General features: G+C 49.4%; 2 protein-coding genes across 13 annotated transcripts; one reads left to right on the top strand and one right to left on the bottom strand.

The window, feature by feature from the left end:
• Window positions 1-30: 30 nt before the first annotated feature.
• Window positions 31-8,419, top strand: Fahd2a (fumarylacetoacetate hydrolase domain containing 2A). The gene is made up of 8 exons (XM_031371824.1): window positions 31-187; window positions 2,496-2,746; window positions 4,015-4,231; window positions 6,195-6,254; window positions 6,472-6,631; window positions 7,780-7,888; window positions 7,999-8,086; window positions 8,230-8,419. The coding sequence occupies exons 2-8, from the start codon at window positions 2,502-2,504 to the stop codon at window positions 8,290-8,292; spliced, it is 942 nt and encodes a 313-aa protein (XP_031227684.1). The 5' UTR covers window positions 31-187; window positions 2,496-2,501; the 3' UTR covers window positions 8,293-8,419.
• A 181-nt stretch (window positions 8,420-8,600) lies between these two features.
• Window positions 8,601-19,552, bottom strand: Gpat2 (glycerol-3-phosphate acyltransferase 2, mitochondrial). Of its 12 annotated transcripts, none has more exons than XM_031371818.1 (22): window positions 19,458-19,534; window positions 17,335-17,453; window positions 17,116-17,229; window positions 16,401-16,474; window positions 15,930-16,034; window positions 15,593-15,721; window positions 13,581-13,680; window positions 13,150-13,286; window positions 12,800-12,899; window positions 12,491-12,703; window positions 12,062-12,184; window positions 11,825-11,907; window positions 11,496-11,614; window positions 10,919-10,989; window positions 10,588-10,846; window positions 10,355-10,503; window positions 10,160-10,237; window positions 9,701-9,832; window positions 9,495-9,615; window positions 9,347-9,412; window positions 9,092-9,147; window positions 8,601-8,809 (listed from the first exon to the last, which is right to left on the bottom strand). In XM_031371818.1, exons 2-22 carry the CDS (start codon window positions 17,395-17,397, stop codon window positions 8,693-8,695), a joined length of 2,409 nt encoding a protein of 802 aa, XP_031227678.1. In that variant the 5' UTR covers window positions 17,398-17,453; window positions 19,458-19,534; the 3' UTR covers window positions 8,601-8,692. The 12 variants fall into 12 exon arrangements, with proteins under 12 accessions (XP_031227678.1, XP_031227679.1, XP_031227680.1 ...); XM_031371819.1 differs by having other exon boundaries at window positions 13,150-13,283; XM_031371820.1 differs by having other exon boundaries at window positions 11,496-11,611; window positions 13,150-13,283.
• Window positions 19,553-20,012: the final 460 nt, after the last annotated feature.

Raw genomic sequence — 20,012 nt, 5'->3', positions numbered from 1 at the left:
CTCCTATTGGCGACAGCTTCGTGACGTCAACATATCGCGACTGCGGGGGGCCCCTATTTCCCTTGGAAGAGTTAAGGGTTTGCTAAGGTACTGGCTGTGGCTTCTCCACCCGCCCCTCTTGACCTGCGGCCCCGCAGGCGTCGGCTGACAGCACGGGAAGCCGGACAAGTCCGGCTGCAGCGACCAGGTAAGCTGAGAATAGACCAGCTCAGAGGGAAGTGAACCGGACATTGGAAGCCGAGTGGCCGACCTCGGTTCCCAGAGAGCGGAGATCAGCAGGGTCGCAAGCCGAGTGGCCGACCTCGGTTCCCAGAGAGCGGAGATCAGCAGGGTCGCACGCAGGGCGCTGCTTCTCAGGCAGCCCATTCCTGTGCTGTGAATCATAGTGATTCTTACACAACAGTGCCACCTTGCCAGGTGACTTTACCTCGGGAAGCCTCAGGGCTGCTTCCTATTCTATGAATCCTGTTATAAGGATAGAATGAAAGAACCTGTGAGCGCCCGTCACGGATTCATCGTCAGTGAAGCACAATCAGCCGGGCTTAGAGTTATCGGAGAGCAGGCGTTCAACCTTATCTCTGAGGCCATGACCATGGGCTGGTAGCAGTTAGGGCCTGAGAGGAGTAGGCAGATTGAGACAAGATTATCTTGCTTGGGAAGTATCTTGCTTTTGAATTAAGAACCTCAATGTCATCTAGACATGGATTCAAATACTAGTTTTCTTTTAGCTGTATGACCCTTTAACCTTAGGCAAACCAAACTCCTTACGTTATCCAAGCCGTGGTGTGTTCATCTGTAAAATTGGGCCAGCAACACCTGCCAGCCCCAGTCAAGAGAATTATGTAGACATCGAAAGTGGAACACTTAGCTTTTACCCGGGACAATCCTGTTGTTTTAGTGTTCGGTGTGACTGATCACATATGCTGGAACAGCCTTTAGACTGTGGCATGGCGGTACTTGTAAAACAACAGAGCCAGAGATGGAAAGCCTTTGGTTTTCTGGCCAGATTTGCAAGCTGGCACTCTGGTGATCCTGAACAGGGTAGGTTGGCTTAACCAGGTGAGCACCAAGAGCTCAGGACTGAGATAGCTACATCTCACAGGTCTCTCTCATTTTTAGTATAAAGACGTGTGTGTGTGTGTGTGTGTGTGTGTATGTGTATGCTGTCCACCTTAGTTTTTGAGACAGAGTTTTTCATTGGCCTGGAACTTAACAATCAGACTAGATTGGCTGGCTAGCAAGCCCCAAGAATCTACCTGTCTGCACCTCTCCCGCGCTGGGATTACAAGCATAGACCACCGTGTACAAAGTTTTTTACATGGCTTCTGGGGATTTAACTCATCATGTTTTTAGTGGAAGCACTTGAGCAGCCATGCTGACTTCCTAGCCCCATACTGGTTTTAAAAGCAAGATACTCAGAAGGGAGAGGACTCTGACAAAGCATGAAGACCAGACCTAGACTAAGGCAAAGTAAGGGAATGGGTGAGGACATAGAGTGTACTTTAGCTGGGGTATAGCACAAGGTAGCATGCGCCTTCCAGGCCAGCACCCTACCATTAAAAACAAAAGCAGCATGAGAATGAAGCTTAACTTTGGGTGGAGCCTGGAACTCAAAGCAGGCCCTGATGATATCCAAGAGGTCTGGATCTGAGGAAGACATATCCAGCCACTTCCCAAAGTTGATCATCACTGAAAAGTCAAGCCCCTTGCATCTTCCATCTGTTCAGTGAACAGAGGCAGGGCAGGCCTGTGTTCCATACACAGAGCAACAGTGTAGGCTCAGTAGTTAAAGAGACAGACATTGCTACTGAACCCAGGGAGATGGCTGAGCAATGTGTGAGGCTAAGTATCTGGCCTCTTGGTACCCTGAGTCTCCCTGTGCACCAAGAGCAGAAACTGGTACCCACTAGCGGGGATTGAGGTAGCTCCTGAGCCAAGGCCAGCTGGCTCTAGTTTGAGCATGTGAGTGGAAGAAAGTGTTTAATTCGGAGGGCAATGGGACCAAGTAAGTACTTTTTTAAAAGTTGTATGAGGTAGCTGGGAAGCCATTTCTAGCAATAGCCATTTGCCTAACTTGGGGCTGATTCCTAGTCCTGCAGTTTAGCCTTCCCCAGTTAAGGAGGACTTCCTCTAAAAGTTAGAAGTAGCAGCCTAGCTATCTTCATAACATCATCTCAACACATGAGGCTTGTATATATCAGTCGCTCATATCTGTTACCCCAGCATGCAGACGGCCGGTCCAAGTTGGCCCACTTGCCTGCAGCAGTGGGAACTTTCAGGAAACACTGGTTGAGGAAAGGCTGGGATCCCTAGGGCTAGCTTAAAGCCTGACATAGTCATCTGTATTCTGACTTTTTGAAGTGTAACAGGGTGAAACAACCTGTGCGAGCACTTCCCAAGTGGCATGCTGGGAATGCTTGAAGGGGCAAAGGAACGAGGGATCTTCATGATGGTTCTACAGTCCTGTCTCCTGTGGCTTGCTTCTTTCCTTCTAGGCTTTGATGCTGGGCTTTGGTAGGAGGAGGTTGTTCGAAGCTCTGCTGAAGGTTCAGAAGAGGCCCTGTCAACCCTCCAGAAACATGAGACTGGTACAGTTCCAGGCACCTCACCTGGAAGAGCCCCACCTAGGCCTGGAGTCAGGGATTGGTGGGGGAGTTGTAGACTTAAACACTTTCGACCCAACACTCCCCAAGACAATGGTTCAGTTCCTGGAGCATGGAGAGACTACTCTTTCAGTAGCAAGAAGGTAAGCAAACAGGCAGTCTTGCCCTAGTTCCCTCCCCTCTCCTGCCCTGAGAATCAGAACCTGAAGGTAGCTCCTCTGCAAAGGAGCAGGGGATCTCTCTTTAATTTGTTCTTTTAGTAAAGAGCTAATAGGAATATACGTCTTCCCATTTTTGAGACAGCATCTTGCTATGTAGCCCAGGCAGGCTTTGAACTGAAGAGCCTTCTGCCTTTGAATGCTGGGACTGAATTAGAGGTTTATATGACTGTACCTTATATAACAACACTTTTAATTTACAGAGAGGGAAATTGAGGTTCAGGGAGGGTGATTAATTTATTTGATTGTGTAGTGAGGACCTTACCTCATTATACTGCCTACCAAGAGGCTAAGTCCTTCCCACTGGAAGAGCCTGGCACAAGGCCCTAAGAGAACCCTCTTGGGAAGATGGGGGCGTGGTTTAGACCATTAAAGGAAAGAGATCCCCCAAGTTTGTGCTACATTAACTGGGAATGACCGTGAAGCCAGTCATGGAATAGTCAGTCTAAAGAGTCAAACAGTAGTTTAAAAGCCCTTTAAGAAGGTGTTTTCACCCAGCCGAGTGGCAGAAATAGAATAGTGGGACAGTTACCCAGAGCACTATGATCCCAAGTGGTCATTTTCTTAAAAGTTAGAAACCACTTCCTTTCCTGTTATTAGGAACCCAGTATGTGATGACAGTGTAGGATAGCAGCCATGAGGAGGATGCCGTTAATCCAGTACTTAGGAAGCAAAGACATGTGGATCTCTGTGTTCAAGGCCAGCCTGGTCTACAGTGAGTTCCAGGCTACACAGAGAAACCCTGTCTCAAAGAAAACAAAGGGGGCAGAGGGGACTTTGTGTTCTAGTGAAACACCAAATATGTTAAAATGCATAACATACTCTGTCATTCATATACAAAACCATGAGATGAGAAGGGTGTTCCACTGCAGCTGGTATAAGCTATGCAGGACACAGGAGTTGTCTCCAGGGAGGGACATGGTAACTAGAAGGGGTGAGGGAGACCGTTCCACTCACTCCTATGTGTACCCTTCACATGCTTCTACATGCGCAACAATTACCCAAGTGGGGAAAAAATGAGCACTTGATGAATGCCACTGTGCTTTGCTGCAAAAGGACTGAGTCTTTTACAGATAGGTGAAAGATCTAGAAAATGCAAAAAGCAAAAGTCCTAACTGTGGAGGGCTCTCCCCAGCCTGCTCTGGGATTCCCACCCTGTTCCAGCTAGCCCCTCTCCTGCTTGATCTCTGCAGAGCCCTGGCAACCCAGTTGCCTGTCATCCCTCGGTCACAGGTGACCTTCTTGGCCCCTGTCACCCGGCCAGACAAGGTGATATGTGTGGGCTTGAATTATGCAGACCACTGCCGAGAACAGAATGTGCGGGTGCCCAAGTATCCCATCATCTTCAGCAAGTTCTCCAGCTCTATTGTGGGGCCTTATGATGAGATCGTCCTCCCACCAGAGAGCAAGGTTAGTACTCCTCACCACCCAGGTCACTGGACTCCAGCATAGGCACCATTTCCTTAGAGCAGTGGTTCTCACTCTTCCTAGTGCTGCAACACCTTAATATAAAGTTGTAGTGACCTCCAACTAGAAAATTATTTTGTTGCTACTTAATTTTGCTGTTATAAATTATAATGTAAGTATCCGATATGCAAGAATATCTGAAAAAAAAAAAGAATATCTGATATGTAACCCCTGTGGTGGTGACTCAAGGGTTGAGAACAGTTGTCTTAAGGGAACCTGTCACTGAGTAATATATTATACTAGAGAAGATTTTACTGTACTAATACAGCCTCAGGTATAGGTGACAGGAGGAATTAACTCTCACCTTTCCCAATTACAAAAGTAATCTTCTACAATAAAGTATATTAATAATCTAGATAAAGCCACCAGTATTCCTGCTGCCTATACTTTGCTATGCACATTTTGCTTCACATTCTCCCTGTGTTGCTTGTTCAGCTGTGTCTCTACACGTGCACCTTGTCCCGATTCCATGGAGAACATCTTTTATTCTTTTAGGTTCCCCCCCCCCCCCCGCGCCCCGTGTTGTCCATCCTGGCTGTGTCTCTGCCACACGTGTACCTTGTCCAGATTCCTTCAAGAACACCTCTCATCCCACTCAGACTTCTTCCTAACACATTTGAGGTTGCTTCATGGTTTCCTTTCCTGACACTTTTTGAAGAGTTTTGCCTTATTTCCTTGTGATCAGACTCAGCTGAGGCAGTTTTCTGAGGCATCCTGCACAGGAAATGACCTGTTTCCCATGGCAGCCCATCAGGAGGCTCCCACGTCAGGTGTTGTCAAGTGTACCATTTGTTTACTAGTTCATTTACTCACTTCCATAATTGCCTGCAAGTCTGGAAGTGGATGTAGGACCCTGGAGCTGGAGTTACAAACAGCTGTGAGCACCTGATGTGGGTGCTAGGAAACAAACCTGGGTCCTGAAAGAACTGAGAGTCTCTTTAGTCTCTAATTTGTGATGTTCTCCCTACCCTCACCCCACCCCACACTATGGACTCTCACCTTCCACCTTGTTTAGGCAGGCAGGGTCTCCTGTTTCTGTGTATGCCCCAGGCTAGCTGGTTCCTAAGCTAGGTAATTTTCCTCTGCTGGAATTGCAGATGTGTGCTGCTGCATCCAGCTTTTTATTTGTATTCTAGGAACTGAATTTGAATCATCAGGCTTCTGTGGCCAGCACCTTTACCTGCTGAACCATCTCCTATCCCTCCCTCTGCATCCAGCTTTTAGTATTTATTTGAATTTCTCATTTTCTCCTCTTAATATAAATAAACCCAGTTTGGGCAGTGGACCCATCCTGCTGACTTCCCTTTTGAGCACATCTTTACTTTCTGGCCTTCACTGAAGGCTCTTCTGTACTTTCTCCTGCACTAGTCAGCCATTTCCCTGAGAAGCCTGCTTCCTTTAGTGGCACAGGCTAGCACCTGGGTTCAGGTGAACTGCCAGTTCTCATTACCATAAAAAACAGCCAGGAAAGAGTAAATTTTTAAGTTCTTTCCAGTTGCATTTTGCTCACTTCAGAGCCTAGCATTTGCTGACATTTTGTAGCTATGTGCATTTCTTCTTGTGAGTTACTTATTTAAGCCCCTTAAATACATTTATTCCAGGATCTCAGTCTTACTTAAATGAGTCAATACTTTATGTGCTATAATGCATTTATAGCACATAGTAGTTACATATTTCTGTCTTTACTTGCCATCAATCACTCTTCATTGCAGGCGTCAAGAGTGAGTGTAAACTCAGTTCCTCAGACATGTGTTGATCTCCTAGTCACGTTCAGTGGTGCTGTTTACCACTGCCCAGAGTTATGATCTGCAAGTCACACCCACATGTCATTCCCTTCATCCTGGTTCTAGAAGTTGAGGTCTACCTTATAGCCTCTGCAGCTCACTTGTCCTCTCCCACTTTGCAGGAAGTTGACTGGGAGGTGGAGATGGCCGTGGTCATTGGAAAGAAAGGCAAACACATCAAGGTGAGGTGGAAGGGGGCTCCCAGATCAGGGAGGAGCAGCAGTCTTGGCCATACCCCCACACACTGGTGCTGTCTTACAGTGGAACACACTGGGCTTTCATACACCACCTGCAGCTAGCCCTGGTGCTAATGTGTGATAATGGCTTTAAGATTCTTTGTTCTAGAGGTTGTGTCACCTGTGATGTAACCTTATCTGGCCAAATATCCTGTCCCAATAGGCCACAGATGTTATGGCTCACGTGGCTGGCTTCACTGTGGCTCATGATGTGAGTGCTCGGGACTGGCAAATGAGAAATGGAAAGCAGTGGTTACTGGGAAAAACTTTTGATACTTTCTGCCCCCTGGGCCCTGCCTTGGTTACCAAGGATACCATAGCAGGTAGGTCACTAGTCTTTGTGGCTTGTGCCCTCCGATGTGCAATACCTTTGAGTGTCAGGACAAAAAGTGCTCTAGCAAGGACTCTGGTTACAGCTATACACAGAGCTGCAGTGTCACTGCTGTTCCCAGACTTGGCTGTGAGCTAGCTCTCAGTACAGCTTCCTTCCAGAGCCTCTTAGAGCAGCTGCAGCTGCTGTGTACTACAACCAACACTGTACTTGGGAGAAGGGGCTTTCTCCACCCACCTCCATCTGGGATATGGGATAGTCCTTAAGCTGGAAGGAGTAAGACTGGCTGTTTAGCATGGTAGAGAATGGCCATTATGAAACCTGTTCATTTTCTGCAAGGGAGGTAGAGCACCAATAGGACCTCACATATCCTCTGGTAATGCATCCATGGGGTGTGGCATGGCTCCATGGGTAAGCCCCTCAGGATAGCAGATCTATAATTACCAGCCTCTGCTGTGGATTGATGCCTGGTTTTTTCCTATTTCTTCTATTTTTATTTTACTGTGAAATATGTTAACTATGTAGAGAATTAGTGTAATTCATAACTAAATGAATATACTATTTTTTTTTAAGTTTTATGTACATGAATACTCTGTCTCTGTCTTCAGACACAACAGAAGAGGGCATCAGATCCCATTACAGATGGTTGTGAGCCACCATGGGGATGTTGGGAATTGAACTCAGGACCCCTGGAAGAGCAGTCAGTGCTACTGAGCCATCTCTCTATATTCCTGAATGTACTATTTTTAAAACACTATTTTTGTATATGCATATGTGCACACCATGGCCCATGGAGGTCAGAGGTCAACTTGCAAGAGTTGGTTCTCTTCCTAGGTTCATATGGGTCCCAGGAATAAGACTCAGGCCCCCAGGCTTGGCAGTAAGTGACTCTACCTGTGAACCATCTTGCCTGCCCTGCATGCCCATTTTTAAAGGCAAATCAGCTGTTTTTCTCCCTGTTCAGAGACTATAGGATGTCCGTCCTTTCCTCGCTTGATGCAAGAGTTCAGGGGACTAGTCTGTACAGGAAGTCCCAGGGTAAAGTGCTGACCAGGCTGAGCAAATATACTCCCTAAGTTTCCTTTCTTTTTAGGCTGGGTGTTGGACATGGGTAATCCCAGTGTTAACTTTGAATTCCAGATCCACACAATTTAAAGATCTGCTGTCGAGTGAATGGGGAGGTGGTCCAGAGCAGCAACACCAACCAGATGGTATTCAAGACTGAAGATCTGATAGCCTGGGTCTCCCAGTAAGTGGATGTAACCTGTCAGAGCCAGCCCCACCCGCTGGCACACCTAGGAACTAAGCCCACAAGCCCACACTTAGCCCATGGTCTGACTTGACCCTCTGCTCCCCTAGGTTTGTCACTCTTTACCCAGGGGACCTCCTCCTGACTGGGACACCTCCAGGTGTCGGCATGTTTAGGAAGCCTCCAGTCTTCCTCAAGGTAAGTTAGTTTAGAAGAGGAAATGGTGGAAAGATGAGAGTTAGGAGGAAATGGTGGAAAGATGTAAAGCAGCTTGTGGTGGTAAGGGGGAGAGCGTGTTCAGGAGCCAAAGGCTAAAAGCCTTATGGCCTACTGTGTTACAGAAGGGTGATGAAGTCCAATGTGAGATTGAAGAACTTGGTGTCATCATCAACAAGGTGGTGTGATGGTGTCCCTGTTAGCACTGGACTTGACACAAAGTGGGACTTCTGCTCCTACCCAGCTAACTGCTAGCCCTGCCCTCTTGAGGCTGCTCTTAGGTAGGCCTTGGAAATAAATTTTCTCTCAAAGTTTCAGCTTAGCTTGTACTGTCTTTTAGTCACACAGCCACACACTTCTCCCCCACCTCCCCTGTCCCTGAAGGTGGGCCATTTCACAGGGTTGAATAAGGAGGGAGCAGATAGTGGACATGTACTTCAGGCTTAGGGAAGAAACTAACCTAGTCTATTATTACACCAAATGATGAGCAAAGACAGGTTTTGTAAGTTCAGATTAGCTGTATCCTGACCAGAAGATACACACTTAAGTTCTAGGCTGACAAGTCCCATCAGGCTCCACTCTCTGATTCTAAGTGCAGATGAACTGTCGGATAAATTGTTCCAGCTTGTCCTGATTGTCCCGGGTGGCAAATGTTGGGGACAGGTGGAGCTGGGGTCCTGTAGGGCTAGGCATCTGCTGTAGTACCTGAACCACAAGATGGATTGTAAGAACCCTTGCTGAGGGGACCAAGTGTGTCCCCCAAAAACCTATAGTGATGCCTCAGTACCTAAGTGATACTACTTGATATAATAGTGGTAAGGGGAGGTCAATCTTTTGTGAATCAAGAAGGCAGAAAAACCAGCCACTCTAGCATTCATTAGGATGCTACATCCCCCGCCCATTGGGTGGGGAACAAAATGGTTCCCTTGAGCAGTTCTAGCGGTCCATGGGGCTAAGGGGTAAGGTCAGGGTGATATGGCCTCTTACCCCCAGGTCTTTGAATGTCCAGATTGCACTGATAGCAAGGTTTGGGTCTGCACACTCTAGAGGGAACAGACAGTAAAAGCTCTGAGGCAGCCAGAGAGCCACTAAGCATGCTTTTCTCCTTTAAAAGGAAGACCAAGTAGGGCCTACATGGGGCCAAAGACCCTTCCTTGGAGTCAGGTAGCCACTGCCCAGCAGGTGGCATCAGTCACCAGCAAACCTACCCCTGGGGAGCCTGGTCTGGGGCTTGGAACTCACCAAAGATCCCTTCTTCCTGGGCACAGGCCTGTAAAAACTGGAACAACTTTTCTGAGTAGCCCACCTCTGCAGGAGAGATTAGACCTAGACCTCAGCTCTGGGACTGAGCCCTACCCTCAACACTGCCAGAGGAGTGTTCAGGCCTTACCTGAGTCCGGGAGCTGCCCCAAGTGGAGGAAGGTGGCCGCCTGTGCGAAGGCCTTGAGTATGGGACTGAGCAGGCGGCAGAGGAAGAGGAAGAAGTCAGGGCAGCGGGACTGCTGGCTAAGCTGGAAAGAGGCCAGAGTGAGCAAGGTGGGCTCCTATACACTCACCTTCTCCCCCTGCCTCCCCAGGTAACTTCTCCCCACACACCCTGAAGCAGCGGCCCCCTGGCTCCTCGAAGTCATCACTCTCACTGTCAGTAAAGTCCCCACTTGGCTTCCACAGCAGCTTTGCACTCAGATGCTGTCTTCCTGTGTCACAGGCTGGCCGGGAGCCTGGGGTCTAGGGGAGAGTTTTTGGTCTAGTCCCTGGTAATGCTGGGCAGGAAGCATCTCTACAGCCATCATACCTGTTCTTAGCAGGTCAAAGCAGGTCTGGGAAGCCCAAAAGGCTGTTCAGAGCTACTGGGGCCAAATACCCAAGTTCACTAAGAAATATGGAGGCAGACAGTATGGAGAGAACCTTAGAGCAACACATGCCAAGGTGGCATGAGACACATATGCCCAGTGCAGGCAGGCTTCCATGACCGGGCCAATGGCAGTACACTCCCAGAGCACACTTGGGTCAGAGGAGCAGCCCAGGATACTGGCACTTGGGGAGGGAGCATACCTCCTCAGCAACCAGGAGCCCACACTGGATGAGTCGGTCCAGCACTTCCTGACAGTAGCAGTAGGAAGACTGGCATGGCTGTAGGAAGAGAGGCACCAATGCCCTTCAGAGAAGTTTGGAGGCCAAGATCACTACCCACAGGAGGTCATAAGGACGAGGCCCAGGGTCCTGCTGAGCTAGGGGAGGGGGTCTGACCTGGGGCAGCAGTAGGTCTTGAGGTAGCAGGTGCAGCAGCAGTAGGATCTGGCGATACAGTTCATTCTGACTCAGTAGCTCTATGCCCTGCAGCTCCCAGGGCCCCTCAGGTGGTACTCTGCCTGCCAGCAACCCCCGCACTGCACAGGCTGGCAGAGAAGACGGCATCAGAAGGGGACCTTCTGCCTCTCCCCTGCACATGCATCCCAACCCTTCTGATCCCACTGACTCACCTCCTACAGCCTCACTCAGGAAGGTGGGCAGCAATCCCATACTCAAGCGTGCCAGATGTGTGAGGCCTGGCCCAGGCCGTGGTACCACCACCAAGTCTCCTTGGTGGACACGCAGCAGAACCACATGTGCCCTCAAAAGGCTCAGTGTATGTTGGGCCAGGCACCGCAGCTGCCCTGAGAAGCCCACATCAAAACCTCGGAGCAAGGTCTCCTCTGTCAGCCAGGAGAATTCCCCCAGGAGCTGTGATAAGACCACACCCTGGAGGCAAAACAGGCCTGAGCAGAGGGCCACGCCCGGCCCTTCCCTGGGCCCCACCATACAATGCCCTACCTTTTGGTGCTTCAGCAGCAGCAGTGTTGCCATGATGGCTGTGCTCATCACTGCTGAGCTGGACACGCTGGCTGGGGAGAAAGGAGAAGGTGCTGATAGGGGAGGGACCTAGAGAGGCTTGGCCTCTCTCCCATCATTTGACATATCTTCCCAGACACACAACCCAAACTCTACCCTAGTAGGGGAGAGCAGGTTCCAAGAAGCAGGATCACATGCATTGTAAGCCAGACCCACCCCAACAGTGTGCCAGAGTGACATCTGGTCAGCGAGTGCCCTCTGCAGGCACATGTTGCTCCTCCACTCAGTAATCACTATCCTCATTTACAGCTAAGGACACTGGTTAAAGGACACCTAGGGTAAGGGTGAGTGGGATCTGCACAATTGCCTTTGGCTCAGACACTGAGCTCATCTGCTCCCCACCTCCCTGGATGCCACACTCTTCCAGTATCCCAGTGTGCTATGAAGAGGGTAGGGATCAGGTGCTAGCAACCATGGGGTCCTGCTAACTAGCCCTTTATTATCTACAAAGAGAAAGTACTGTTTAAGTCACACTCCAAAGGTGCAGATCTGGGCTCACCACTTAGAACGTGCCGGCTCAGTCTTCTGACCAGGAGCTGGTCCTCTTCCTTAAGGGCCAAGAGGAGGCCAGTTGATGGGGTCCACTCCTGCTCTTTCTCAGTGTCTGGAACAACACTACTGGGATACAGACAGATCAAAGAATGAAACCAGACTAAAATGTCATAAGAATCGAAAGCTTTTCAAAGCTACAAGTCCTAGGAGAATTCATATAACCCTCCCTTCCAGGCTTATGTGCCACCCTACATTTGGACTATACGGACATCTGGCATTGACGTTCTGGGAGAGCCTCCTGCCTCCCTCTGAGACCCATACATCTGTGCTCCTTACCATTCACCTAGCACAATGGGCTGCAACAAGTGTTCCAGGGTCTGCCTGCTACCCCAGCAACTTCTAGCATTGATGGTATATTCCTGCCCAGGATAAAGATGTGTGGTCTGCTCTTGCCACCCCCACCCCCAAAAAACCTGTATACAAACCATCTAAGAGAAAATACTATCCTTACAATGGCTTTGAAGGCCAAACCACCATAAAGGTTATCCCAGCCTTTCCTAACTGGTTTCATACCTGGAGGGAAAATGGCTGGGCAAGGTGCACCCGGACACAGACTCTACGGTTGCAGCCCCAGCAGTTACACAGTCTCCGAAAGACAGCCAAGGCTCCTGTCCACAGCCCCAGGGGAGCAAAGTCCTGTAGGGAATAAGAGGCTGCACATGTATTTTCTTGAGCAAGTCTTGGGACTGCTACCCTTTCCGCCCTCCACACGGTTCACTGCTCTGCTCCAAGTCCTGTCTTTCCACTCACGGCCTCTATTGTGGGGTCTTTTGTAAGATGGTGATAGCAAAGACTTTGGGAAACGCTGTAGGATAGTAACTATAGGGACAATCCTTTAAACACTTCACATCCCAATTTGACTTCAGCCCTAAAGGAGGCCAGCCACAGAACATATTGTGCCACCCAGAACTGGTTGGTCTCCACTTGGACCCCAGGTCTCACATGATTCATGTTACATGGTGCATCTGGAACCAGGTCATAGGCAATGGCAACTGGTACCAGTGTGGCATCTGAGATAATGCCTGCCTGGACCGCCTGGACTACCAGGCCTAGCCAGGCCTGGCCCAGGGCAGAAAGCCTGGGCCCTGGGTACCCAGGGGGCTCTTCCAGGAAGATGAGCAAAGGCTGACCACTAGTGAGCAGCTGCTCCACAGTCTGGAAGAGGAGAGAAAGGATGGACATCAAGGCCAGATCAGCAGCAGACCCCTAAACCCTTGGCCCACCCCAAGCATAAGCACCGGGAACACTCACTGCACGAACCACAGCCCTTGCAAGGATGCCCTCTGAGCTGTCCAAGGAGAGGTTGGCCTCTGGAGGCAGGAAAAGTGCCCCAAGTTTCCTCAATAGAGCTCTATGAGTACAGGACAGAGTCTAATGAAAAGGGGCTCTGAAGGATAGGCCAGGCCCAGAGGCCTATAAAGGCTTTGATTCTTCCAGGCCTGTCTGTTTATACACTTGAAGTAGCCATGGCCCAGCGACCCACAGCCACCCTTCCATTTGAGACTGTAAGCTGGGCTGCCATAAGCTGAAAACAGGCTGAGAAGACAAAATAACCTCTACCCCACTTCTCCAGCTAGGGCCTCCCCCTCCCCACATCATACCTGAGAGCAGGGGAACAGGTGCGGGAGTCCAAAGCCACACGGACCACACCAAGGCCTTGGGAGAACAGTACAAAAGGCAGCAGGAACCCATCCAAGAGGGACTTATGTGTAGAAAGGAAGACAAGTGGAGAGCCCTGCTGCAGAGACAGACAGAAGGAAATGCCCACCCTAAAAACAGTCAAACCCCAGCACCTGCAGTCCCAGGGCGGCACTGAAGGAGGAAGGCTTCTCTGCACATTTCCCTAAGGTAAAGCAGCTTTCCCACAACTTTAAAAGGAAATACAGTAGCTTGTTTCAATGGCTGTTGAAACTGAAGGTTGGGCAGGAAATGCTGTAGGAACAGGGCTAAGATACGGCAGCAAGGTTGTTTAGGAAGTGTGGATTCACCTGTGCTCGGGCTATCCAAACCCATTCAGTATGGTCTGGCTTACCTCCTGGACAGCCTTATGAACCATCTTCATCTGTCCCTTGTGAAGTTGTACATTCAGGAAGAGGCGGTTCAGGAACCACAGCAGTGCCCAGCTGAACAGCCTTGGAAGCAATGCCAGCTTGAGGTGCAGCAGGGTCACCTTCTACAAGGCTCAGCCCCACAGTACCCCAAAAGGTTGTCAGATCTCTAAGGCAATCAACAGTATTGCCCACATTGAACAGAAGAGGAGAGGAGAGGTCACAATCTGCTGAAGAGTAGACAATGCTAAATGGGTGCTAAGGCTACAAAGGTCCTGATGCCACAGCACACATGTGAGGTAGACTCTTCTAAGACCTCATGATGCAGCTGGCCCACATAGACACGAATTCTGCCTCCATTATCTAAAGGGAGGCCAAAGAACCAGACCCTTTCCACACAGAACCCAGTCAGCCTATATTTACCAACTACCAGGAAAAGTGGAGCAAAAGGGAAATGATACAAGGAGGGCAAGGCTTGCTGCACTTGCTCATGTGCCCAGTAGGGGGACCATCTTACTACCAAAGTAGTTAACAGAAAAACTGGTGGACAAGCAGCAAGTCCACATCTGATGAAAGCATTAAACGGAGCAATTCTGAGAAGCAGCAATGTGGGAACACTGGAGAATGTTGTGCCCCTGTAATGCTGTACTGTAAAACCACCTTACTACTTAGGTGCACAGAGGAAGTAGGAAGCCCACTAGAATTGCACTTGGGAGCTCCTACACAAGGGCATGAGGCCTAGGGCTTGAAAACCTCAACAGAGTGAAGAACTGTTATAGTAGAAGACGGGTCAAGGTCACAGCCTGTACTTCCTTTTCACTTAAGACAGCTGAGCCTGATACACAATCCTTAGCCCCTTTCCTTCAGTGGCTTAACTCATTCTTCAGCTTTAATTATAAACTGTATGTTACAGCTCTGCAAATGTATATGTCCCTTCTTCTGAGCTCCCAGGCCTATACAGACAACCAAGGCCTCAAGTCAGTTACTGGAACTCTTTCTTTCTTTCCTTTTTTAATTTTATTTATTTATTTATTTATTTATTTATTTAATGTAAGTACACTGTAGCTGTCTTCAGACACTCCAGAAGAGGGCACCAGATCTTGTTATGGATGGTTGTGAGCCACCATGTGGTTGCTGGGATTTGAACTCTGGACCTTCAGAAGAGCAGTCAGTGCTCTTAACCGATGAGCCATCTCTCCAGCCCACTGGAACTCTTTCAATCCAAACATCCATCCAAGGTCAGTTCCCTTCTTATAAAGTCTGACACTCTTGTATACACACTTAGGTCCTAGGCCAGAAATGGATTTCCTATCTTTTACTCATTTCCTCTTACCATTTCCAGACCACCACCAGTTGGTGCATCTGTGAGTCGCATGATTTGCCACCTTAACTTCTCAATCTACTCTTTCCAAGCCTGTCAGTCAGCTCTGCAGATGCTCAGGTTTCAACTCTTGATGCCAAACCCATCATTTTGCCACTTTCCACTTAAAACTGTTGAACCGTTTTTTACTGCCCTTAGAGTGGCCTCTACTTATTTGGCTCTGATCTGGTTCTTTTTACATCTCAAATTCTCCAGCTGCTCTCAGCTTCACTCATCAGCTTCCAACCTTGTTATGATCTGCAGTGAGCCTGGCCCCTTCCTGCTCAAGGCCCTGACTCAGGCCTTTGCCTCTAAGGAGACCATTTCCTCTACTTACTCTTGTGCCTCCAGGGCTGGCTTTCTGCCCTCCTGGCTCTAGCTACAATGTCCACCCTCCTGGATATTCTGGATCTTTCTTTGACCAGCTGTATCACTGTTCACCTCTTTAATCCCCTGCACCTAAGCATGCAGATCTGTTCTATATGAACCCAGAGAAAGGCTGCAGTAGGCTGTAGCCCATTCTAGTAAACATCATCCAAAAACTTAGGAAGAATATTTGGTGATTTTCCAAGCCCAGCTAACATCCACTCTCCAGAAGGCCTCAACCTAAGGACATACGCCCCTCACCATAGTTACCTGAGCAAGAAGGGACGGGGTGTGGTCTGAATGTGGCCCAGGAGGCGCTGTACCTCTTTCTTCACTAGGTCAGGTGCCTGCCCTTCTCCAGCCGCTCCTGGAACTCTCCCTGAGAGGAGGTTCTGCACCCTGTTGAGGTCAGGGTGATAGTGTTGGGCTAGATACCAATAGCCACCCTAATCACTCCTCTAATGCACAGCCAGAAAAGTCTGATAGGGGCTCAAACAGAGATAACATTCCAGAAGTCTTGCCCAGCTAGCCCTGGCCATACTGACCTACAGCCTTTGTTACCCCTTTAAGTATCCCACAAATGCCAGACTTTGATCTGCCTCCTTACCCAGTGTTTTCCATGATCTTCTGGGAGACATCAGAGCTGATGGGGATGTGCTGCTCCAAGGACCATAGGAAATAGCAGAGCCTGCGAACCAGCCAGCCCCGGAACCTGGGGAAAGATGGTTCACAAAAGGCTCCCCAGAGCCCACAGAGGTCTATTCATCAGGAAGTATTTGCACCCCAGTCTCATGCCCCAAGACCAAGCTCGACCATGGAACAAAAAAAACAAAAACAAAAAAACCCTAAAAAACAAAAAACAAAAAAACCCCACTTGCCTATATAGGCCTTAGTCCCACCCTACTTCCCCATTGAAGGGGCCCAGTGGCTCCACACCTTATAGGCAGCCCATAGAAGGAACTGCAGGAGAGTAAAACTTGTCTCTATTTGCTATGGTCCCTTTTTTTCCATTGTAGGAAGAAAATGATGCCACAGAGGTCCCTTGCAACCCACCACCAGTACCGATAGCTCTGACTACCTGGTGTTCTCCTCCTTTACAAGGATCACATTGCAGAAACCCAGATCCATTATGCTTCTGTGGAAGAGGGACTCCTGTCCAAGAGGGAAGGACAGCATGTCCTAGGGTGCTTTTGCAAGTGACATCTGTACCCTGTCCATCTAGCCTCTGCCTGGTGGCCCTTTGAGTCTACCAGAAGAAAGGTATAGAGTACATCTCCCCTGAGATGTCTAACCCTAGATCACAATGTTGGCTCAGAAAGAAAACGACTCCATGCTTAAAATGAAACCACTGTCCCCTTGTGTGGAGTTGCCTTCTTAGAGATAAGGATATTAAGACCCTGGGTAGGGGATTTAACTCATCTGGAGAAGAAAATGTGCGTCTCGAATCTCCATAAGAATACTGAGCCTTCTTGGCACCAGCATATGATACAGACATGCAAGAGATGCTGAGTTCTATGGGAGTCCGAGTGCACAGTCTCCCCAAACTGAACAGAGTCAGTTAAATTCCAGCCTTGTGGGCATAGCCTAGCTCTCCTGAGGCTTCCTATCCAACTCTCCTAAGTCACATCCCAACAACAGACCCCAGTATATCCATTCCTCTAACAGGCAAAGGCATGCAGCAGTGAAAGATCAGGCTTGGAAAGACATGAGGGAGGCAGCTGCCCAGGATCCTCCCTCCCAGATCCAAGCCAGCCTAAGCTTTCCAAGGGAGGCCCATCCCTACCATCACTTACCCAGCTCTTAGGAGTACAGGTCTGGCAGCAGCGACCCATAAAGGGGCGATACTTCCCCAGGAATGGAGTGATGGCCTCCATCTTCATCCCAAAGCCTGAGGACCAAAGGCTGGTCTGGAAAAGGGCCACAAGAGAGGTGATCAAACTCAGGAGGAGCACATCGGGAGTAAAGGTCACAGAGGGCAAGTAGGAGGGCAAAGGGTATGAGAATTCCACTACCTCTTGACCATTGTGGTTACTCCTCTGCTGGGTTTGGGGGTTGGATTTCAACATGGTATCCATGAAGGTCTGTAAGATCAGTGAATCAAGCACTGTGCCCCTCTCCACACAAACCTGACCTAGAAAAAGGTAAAAGGATGGAATGTGATCCATAATCCAGTGACTTGTGGGGTGATGCCAGAGTCTACTCCAAGACAGACAGCACCTAAGCCATCAGCAATGAGGACGCTTGCCAGGAAACTGGAGGCAGTCTGATCAAATCCCTGTCACTGACCCAAGTGGTCCCTCCAGGAAGTGAGTTGTACTTGAAAAGTCAGGGGCTCCCTCAGGCCAATATGAGGAGTGGCTATCTTCCATCCATATGCCCCAATGTGTTCTAACAGCAACTGGAATTGTAATGGCAACTTAAGGCTCTCCGTGTAGAAGGAAAAGCCTAGGCTGGGCTGGATTATACCAGCAAGAAGAGGATACAAGGAAAAGGATACTCTCTCCATAAACCTAAGTCCTGCTGAGGACCCCTGCAGGACCTCAGATCCATCATCCTTCTGTGGAAGAGAGACTCCTGCCCAAAAAGGTCCCCTACCCCAATCTCCCACCATGTCCATAGTGAACAGACTGGCCTAATTATTTATATTTTTTCCCCACTCAATCACATTAACTGCATGCTAGTCTGAGAGTGCCTTCTTGAGTTTTGAGACCACATTAGTTCATGTTAATTCATTATATATCTAGATTCTTCTTTTTCCATGAGTTCCAGAGTCCAAGGCAGCCAGAAAAGCAGCCTTGTGGAGCCCTCAGGGTTGCCATCTCACTTCCCTCACATCATCAGAAAGTTATCCTGAGGGTAAGAGTTGCAGATAAATTCATGTGTAGACCCAGCAATTCAGTGGTATGGAAAGGGCCCAGGAGAGCCAGATGCCTGTGGCTTAGTTCCCAGGGGTTCCTCTGTTGCTTCTCCCCTCCCCTCGGTGCTATTTAGCACCATGAAGCCAAGCAGTAACCGGATCCTGATTGATGTACACATAGGCTCTGGAGATCTCATTTCAGATGCATTCCCTACTTTAAAAAATGTTCTCACAGCCCCATTCAGATCCTAAGCACAGAGAAGCCCAAAATCAAGGCTACAATGTATGGAGGCCTGCCTCCTTTGCTAGGAAGACGTTTGACACTCCTCAGCTTGAAACTCCTAACCTCAAAATCAAACTCCACTGACCAATGCTAGCCCTAAAAGAACAGAATAAAGGACAAGGCACGAAGCACTTCTCATGAGCCAATTAAGCCAACCACCTAGCTCATGAAATCCAGGTCAGTTTGGGGACATATCTCACTTTTTAAGGCAGTGTCTTGCTATTTTGCCCAGACCGATTTTGAATTCTCCATCCTCCTTCCTCCGTTTCTCAAACACCAGTATTACAGACACGTCTGGCACGCAAGAACCCTAAGTGACGGCCACTGGGAGTCTGTGTGGATGAACACCTTTCCCCGAGGTCCAAGGGCCGATACCATTCACTTGTATCTTCTCCCCAGCTATATGATGTGCTTACAAGTTAGAAATTAAGGCCAACGTTTAAAAGCAGAGAGCTTATTATATAAAGAGCGGGGGTTTCCAGCTGCTGCTGTAAAAATAACCTTGAGATGTGGTATCTCTGAGCAAATACCCAACAGGGCCTCGGTTGGGGGCGCTCAGAAGCCACGTCCCTTTCACTCTGTGTGTCCTCCCACCCGCACTACACAGGTGACACTTGGTGCCTGGCTCCTGTGTAACCAAAGGCTAAAATGAAACATGCACATCCCCAATGTTCCTGCCCTACTAAGCATCACAGAACTTAAAAGGCTCAGCTCCAGCAAATAACCCCTGCGGAGCCTTCAAGGAAGACCCTCGCCAAAACCAAGATGGAGGACAGGGCTTGTCTCAGAGGCAGCACCGGAAGTCCATCCTTGCCCGCTGTTCTCCGAGTCTCTGGTGCCAGACGCCACGCAAAGGGCAAAGTTGGGCTCTCCGGGGCCACCAGCTTGCCTCTGAGGGTTTGTCTGTGAGACGAGCCCAGCAACAAGACTGCCCATCGGCCCGAGCTCCCCATCAGTCCCTGCCTGACCCAAAGCCCAGCCGGGCCCAGCCTGACCTGGTCCAATCCAGCACACGAGTCTCACGAAGCTCACCTCACACCAGCCGCCAACTCCCGCCAAACAGTCGCGTGACTGGGCCAACTAAGCCGGAAATCGGGCTCTGCGCATGCGCCTCAGAAGCTGAGGCGACAGCCAATCAGAACGCACTCTGGGCCGGAAGCCCCATCCCCTTAACACCCAATGTGGTCAGCTGGGCTTGCTGCCTGTACCCACATGATCACTGCTCCCTCCACCCCAGTCACCTCGCACCCACAACTCTCGGCAAGTCTTGAGAGTTTGTGGGGAGAGGGCATTCTGGCTGTGCTTAGGGACCTTCTTGCCCTTCTAATCTGGAAGTGTGGGATGCGAAAGACCCAAGGGCTGGAGGGGAGTCTTAAAAAGGATGTGGGGAGGATAGTATACACCTTTCATCCCAACACACAGGAGGCAGAGGCAGATGGATGTTTGTGAGTTCGAGTCTAGCCTGATCTACAAAGCAAGTTCCAGATCACCCAGAACTACATAGTGAGACTCTGTCTCAAAATAAATTACGTGTGTGTGTATGTGTGTGT

Source organism: Mastomys coucha, unplaced genomic scaffold (assembly GCF_008632895.1).
Source record: "Mastomys coucha isolate ucsf_1 unplaced genomic scaffold, UCSF_Mcou_1 pScaffold15, whole genome shotgun sequence".
NCBI lineage: Eukaryota > Metazoa > Chordata > Mammalia > Rodentia > Muridae > Mastomys > Mastomys coucha.
Note: the sequence above shows the minus strand (reverse complement) of the source record. Positions and strands in the feature narration are given on the sequence as shown.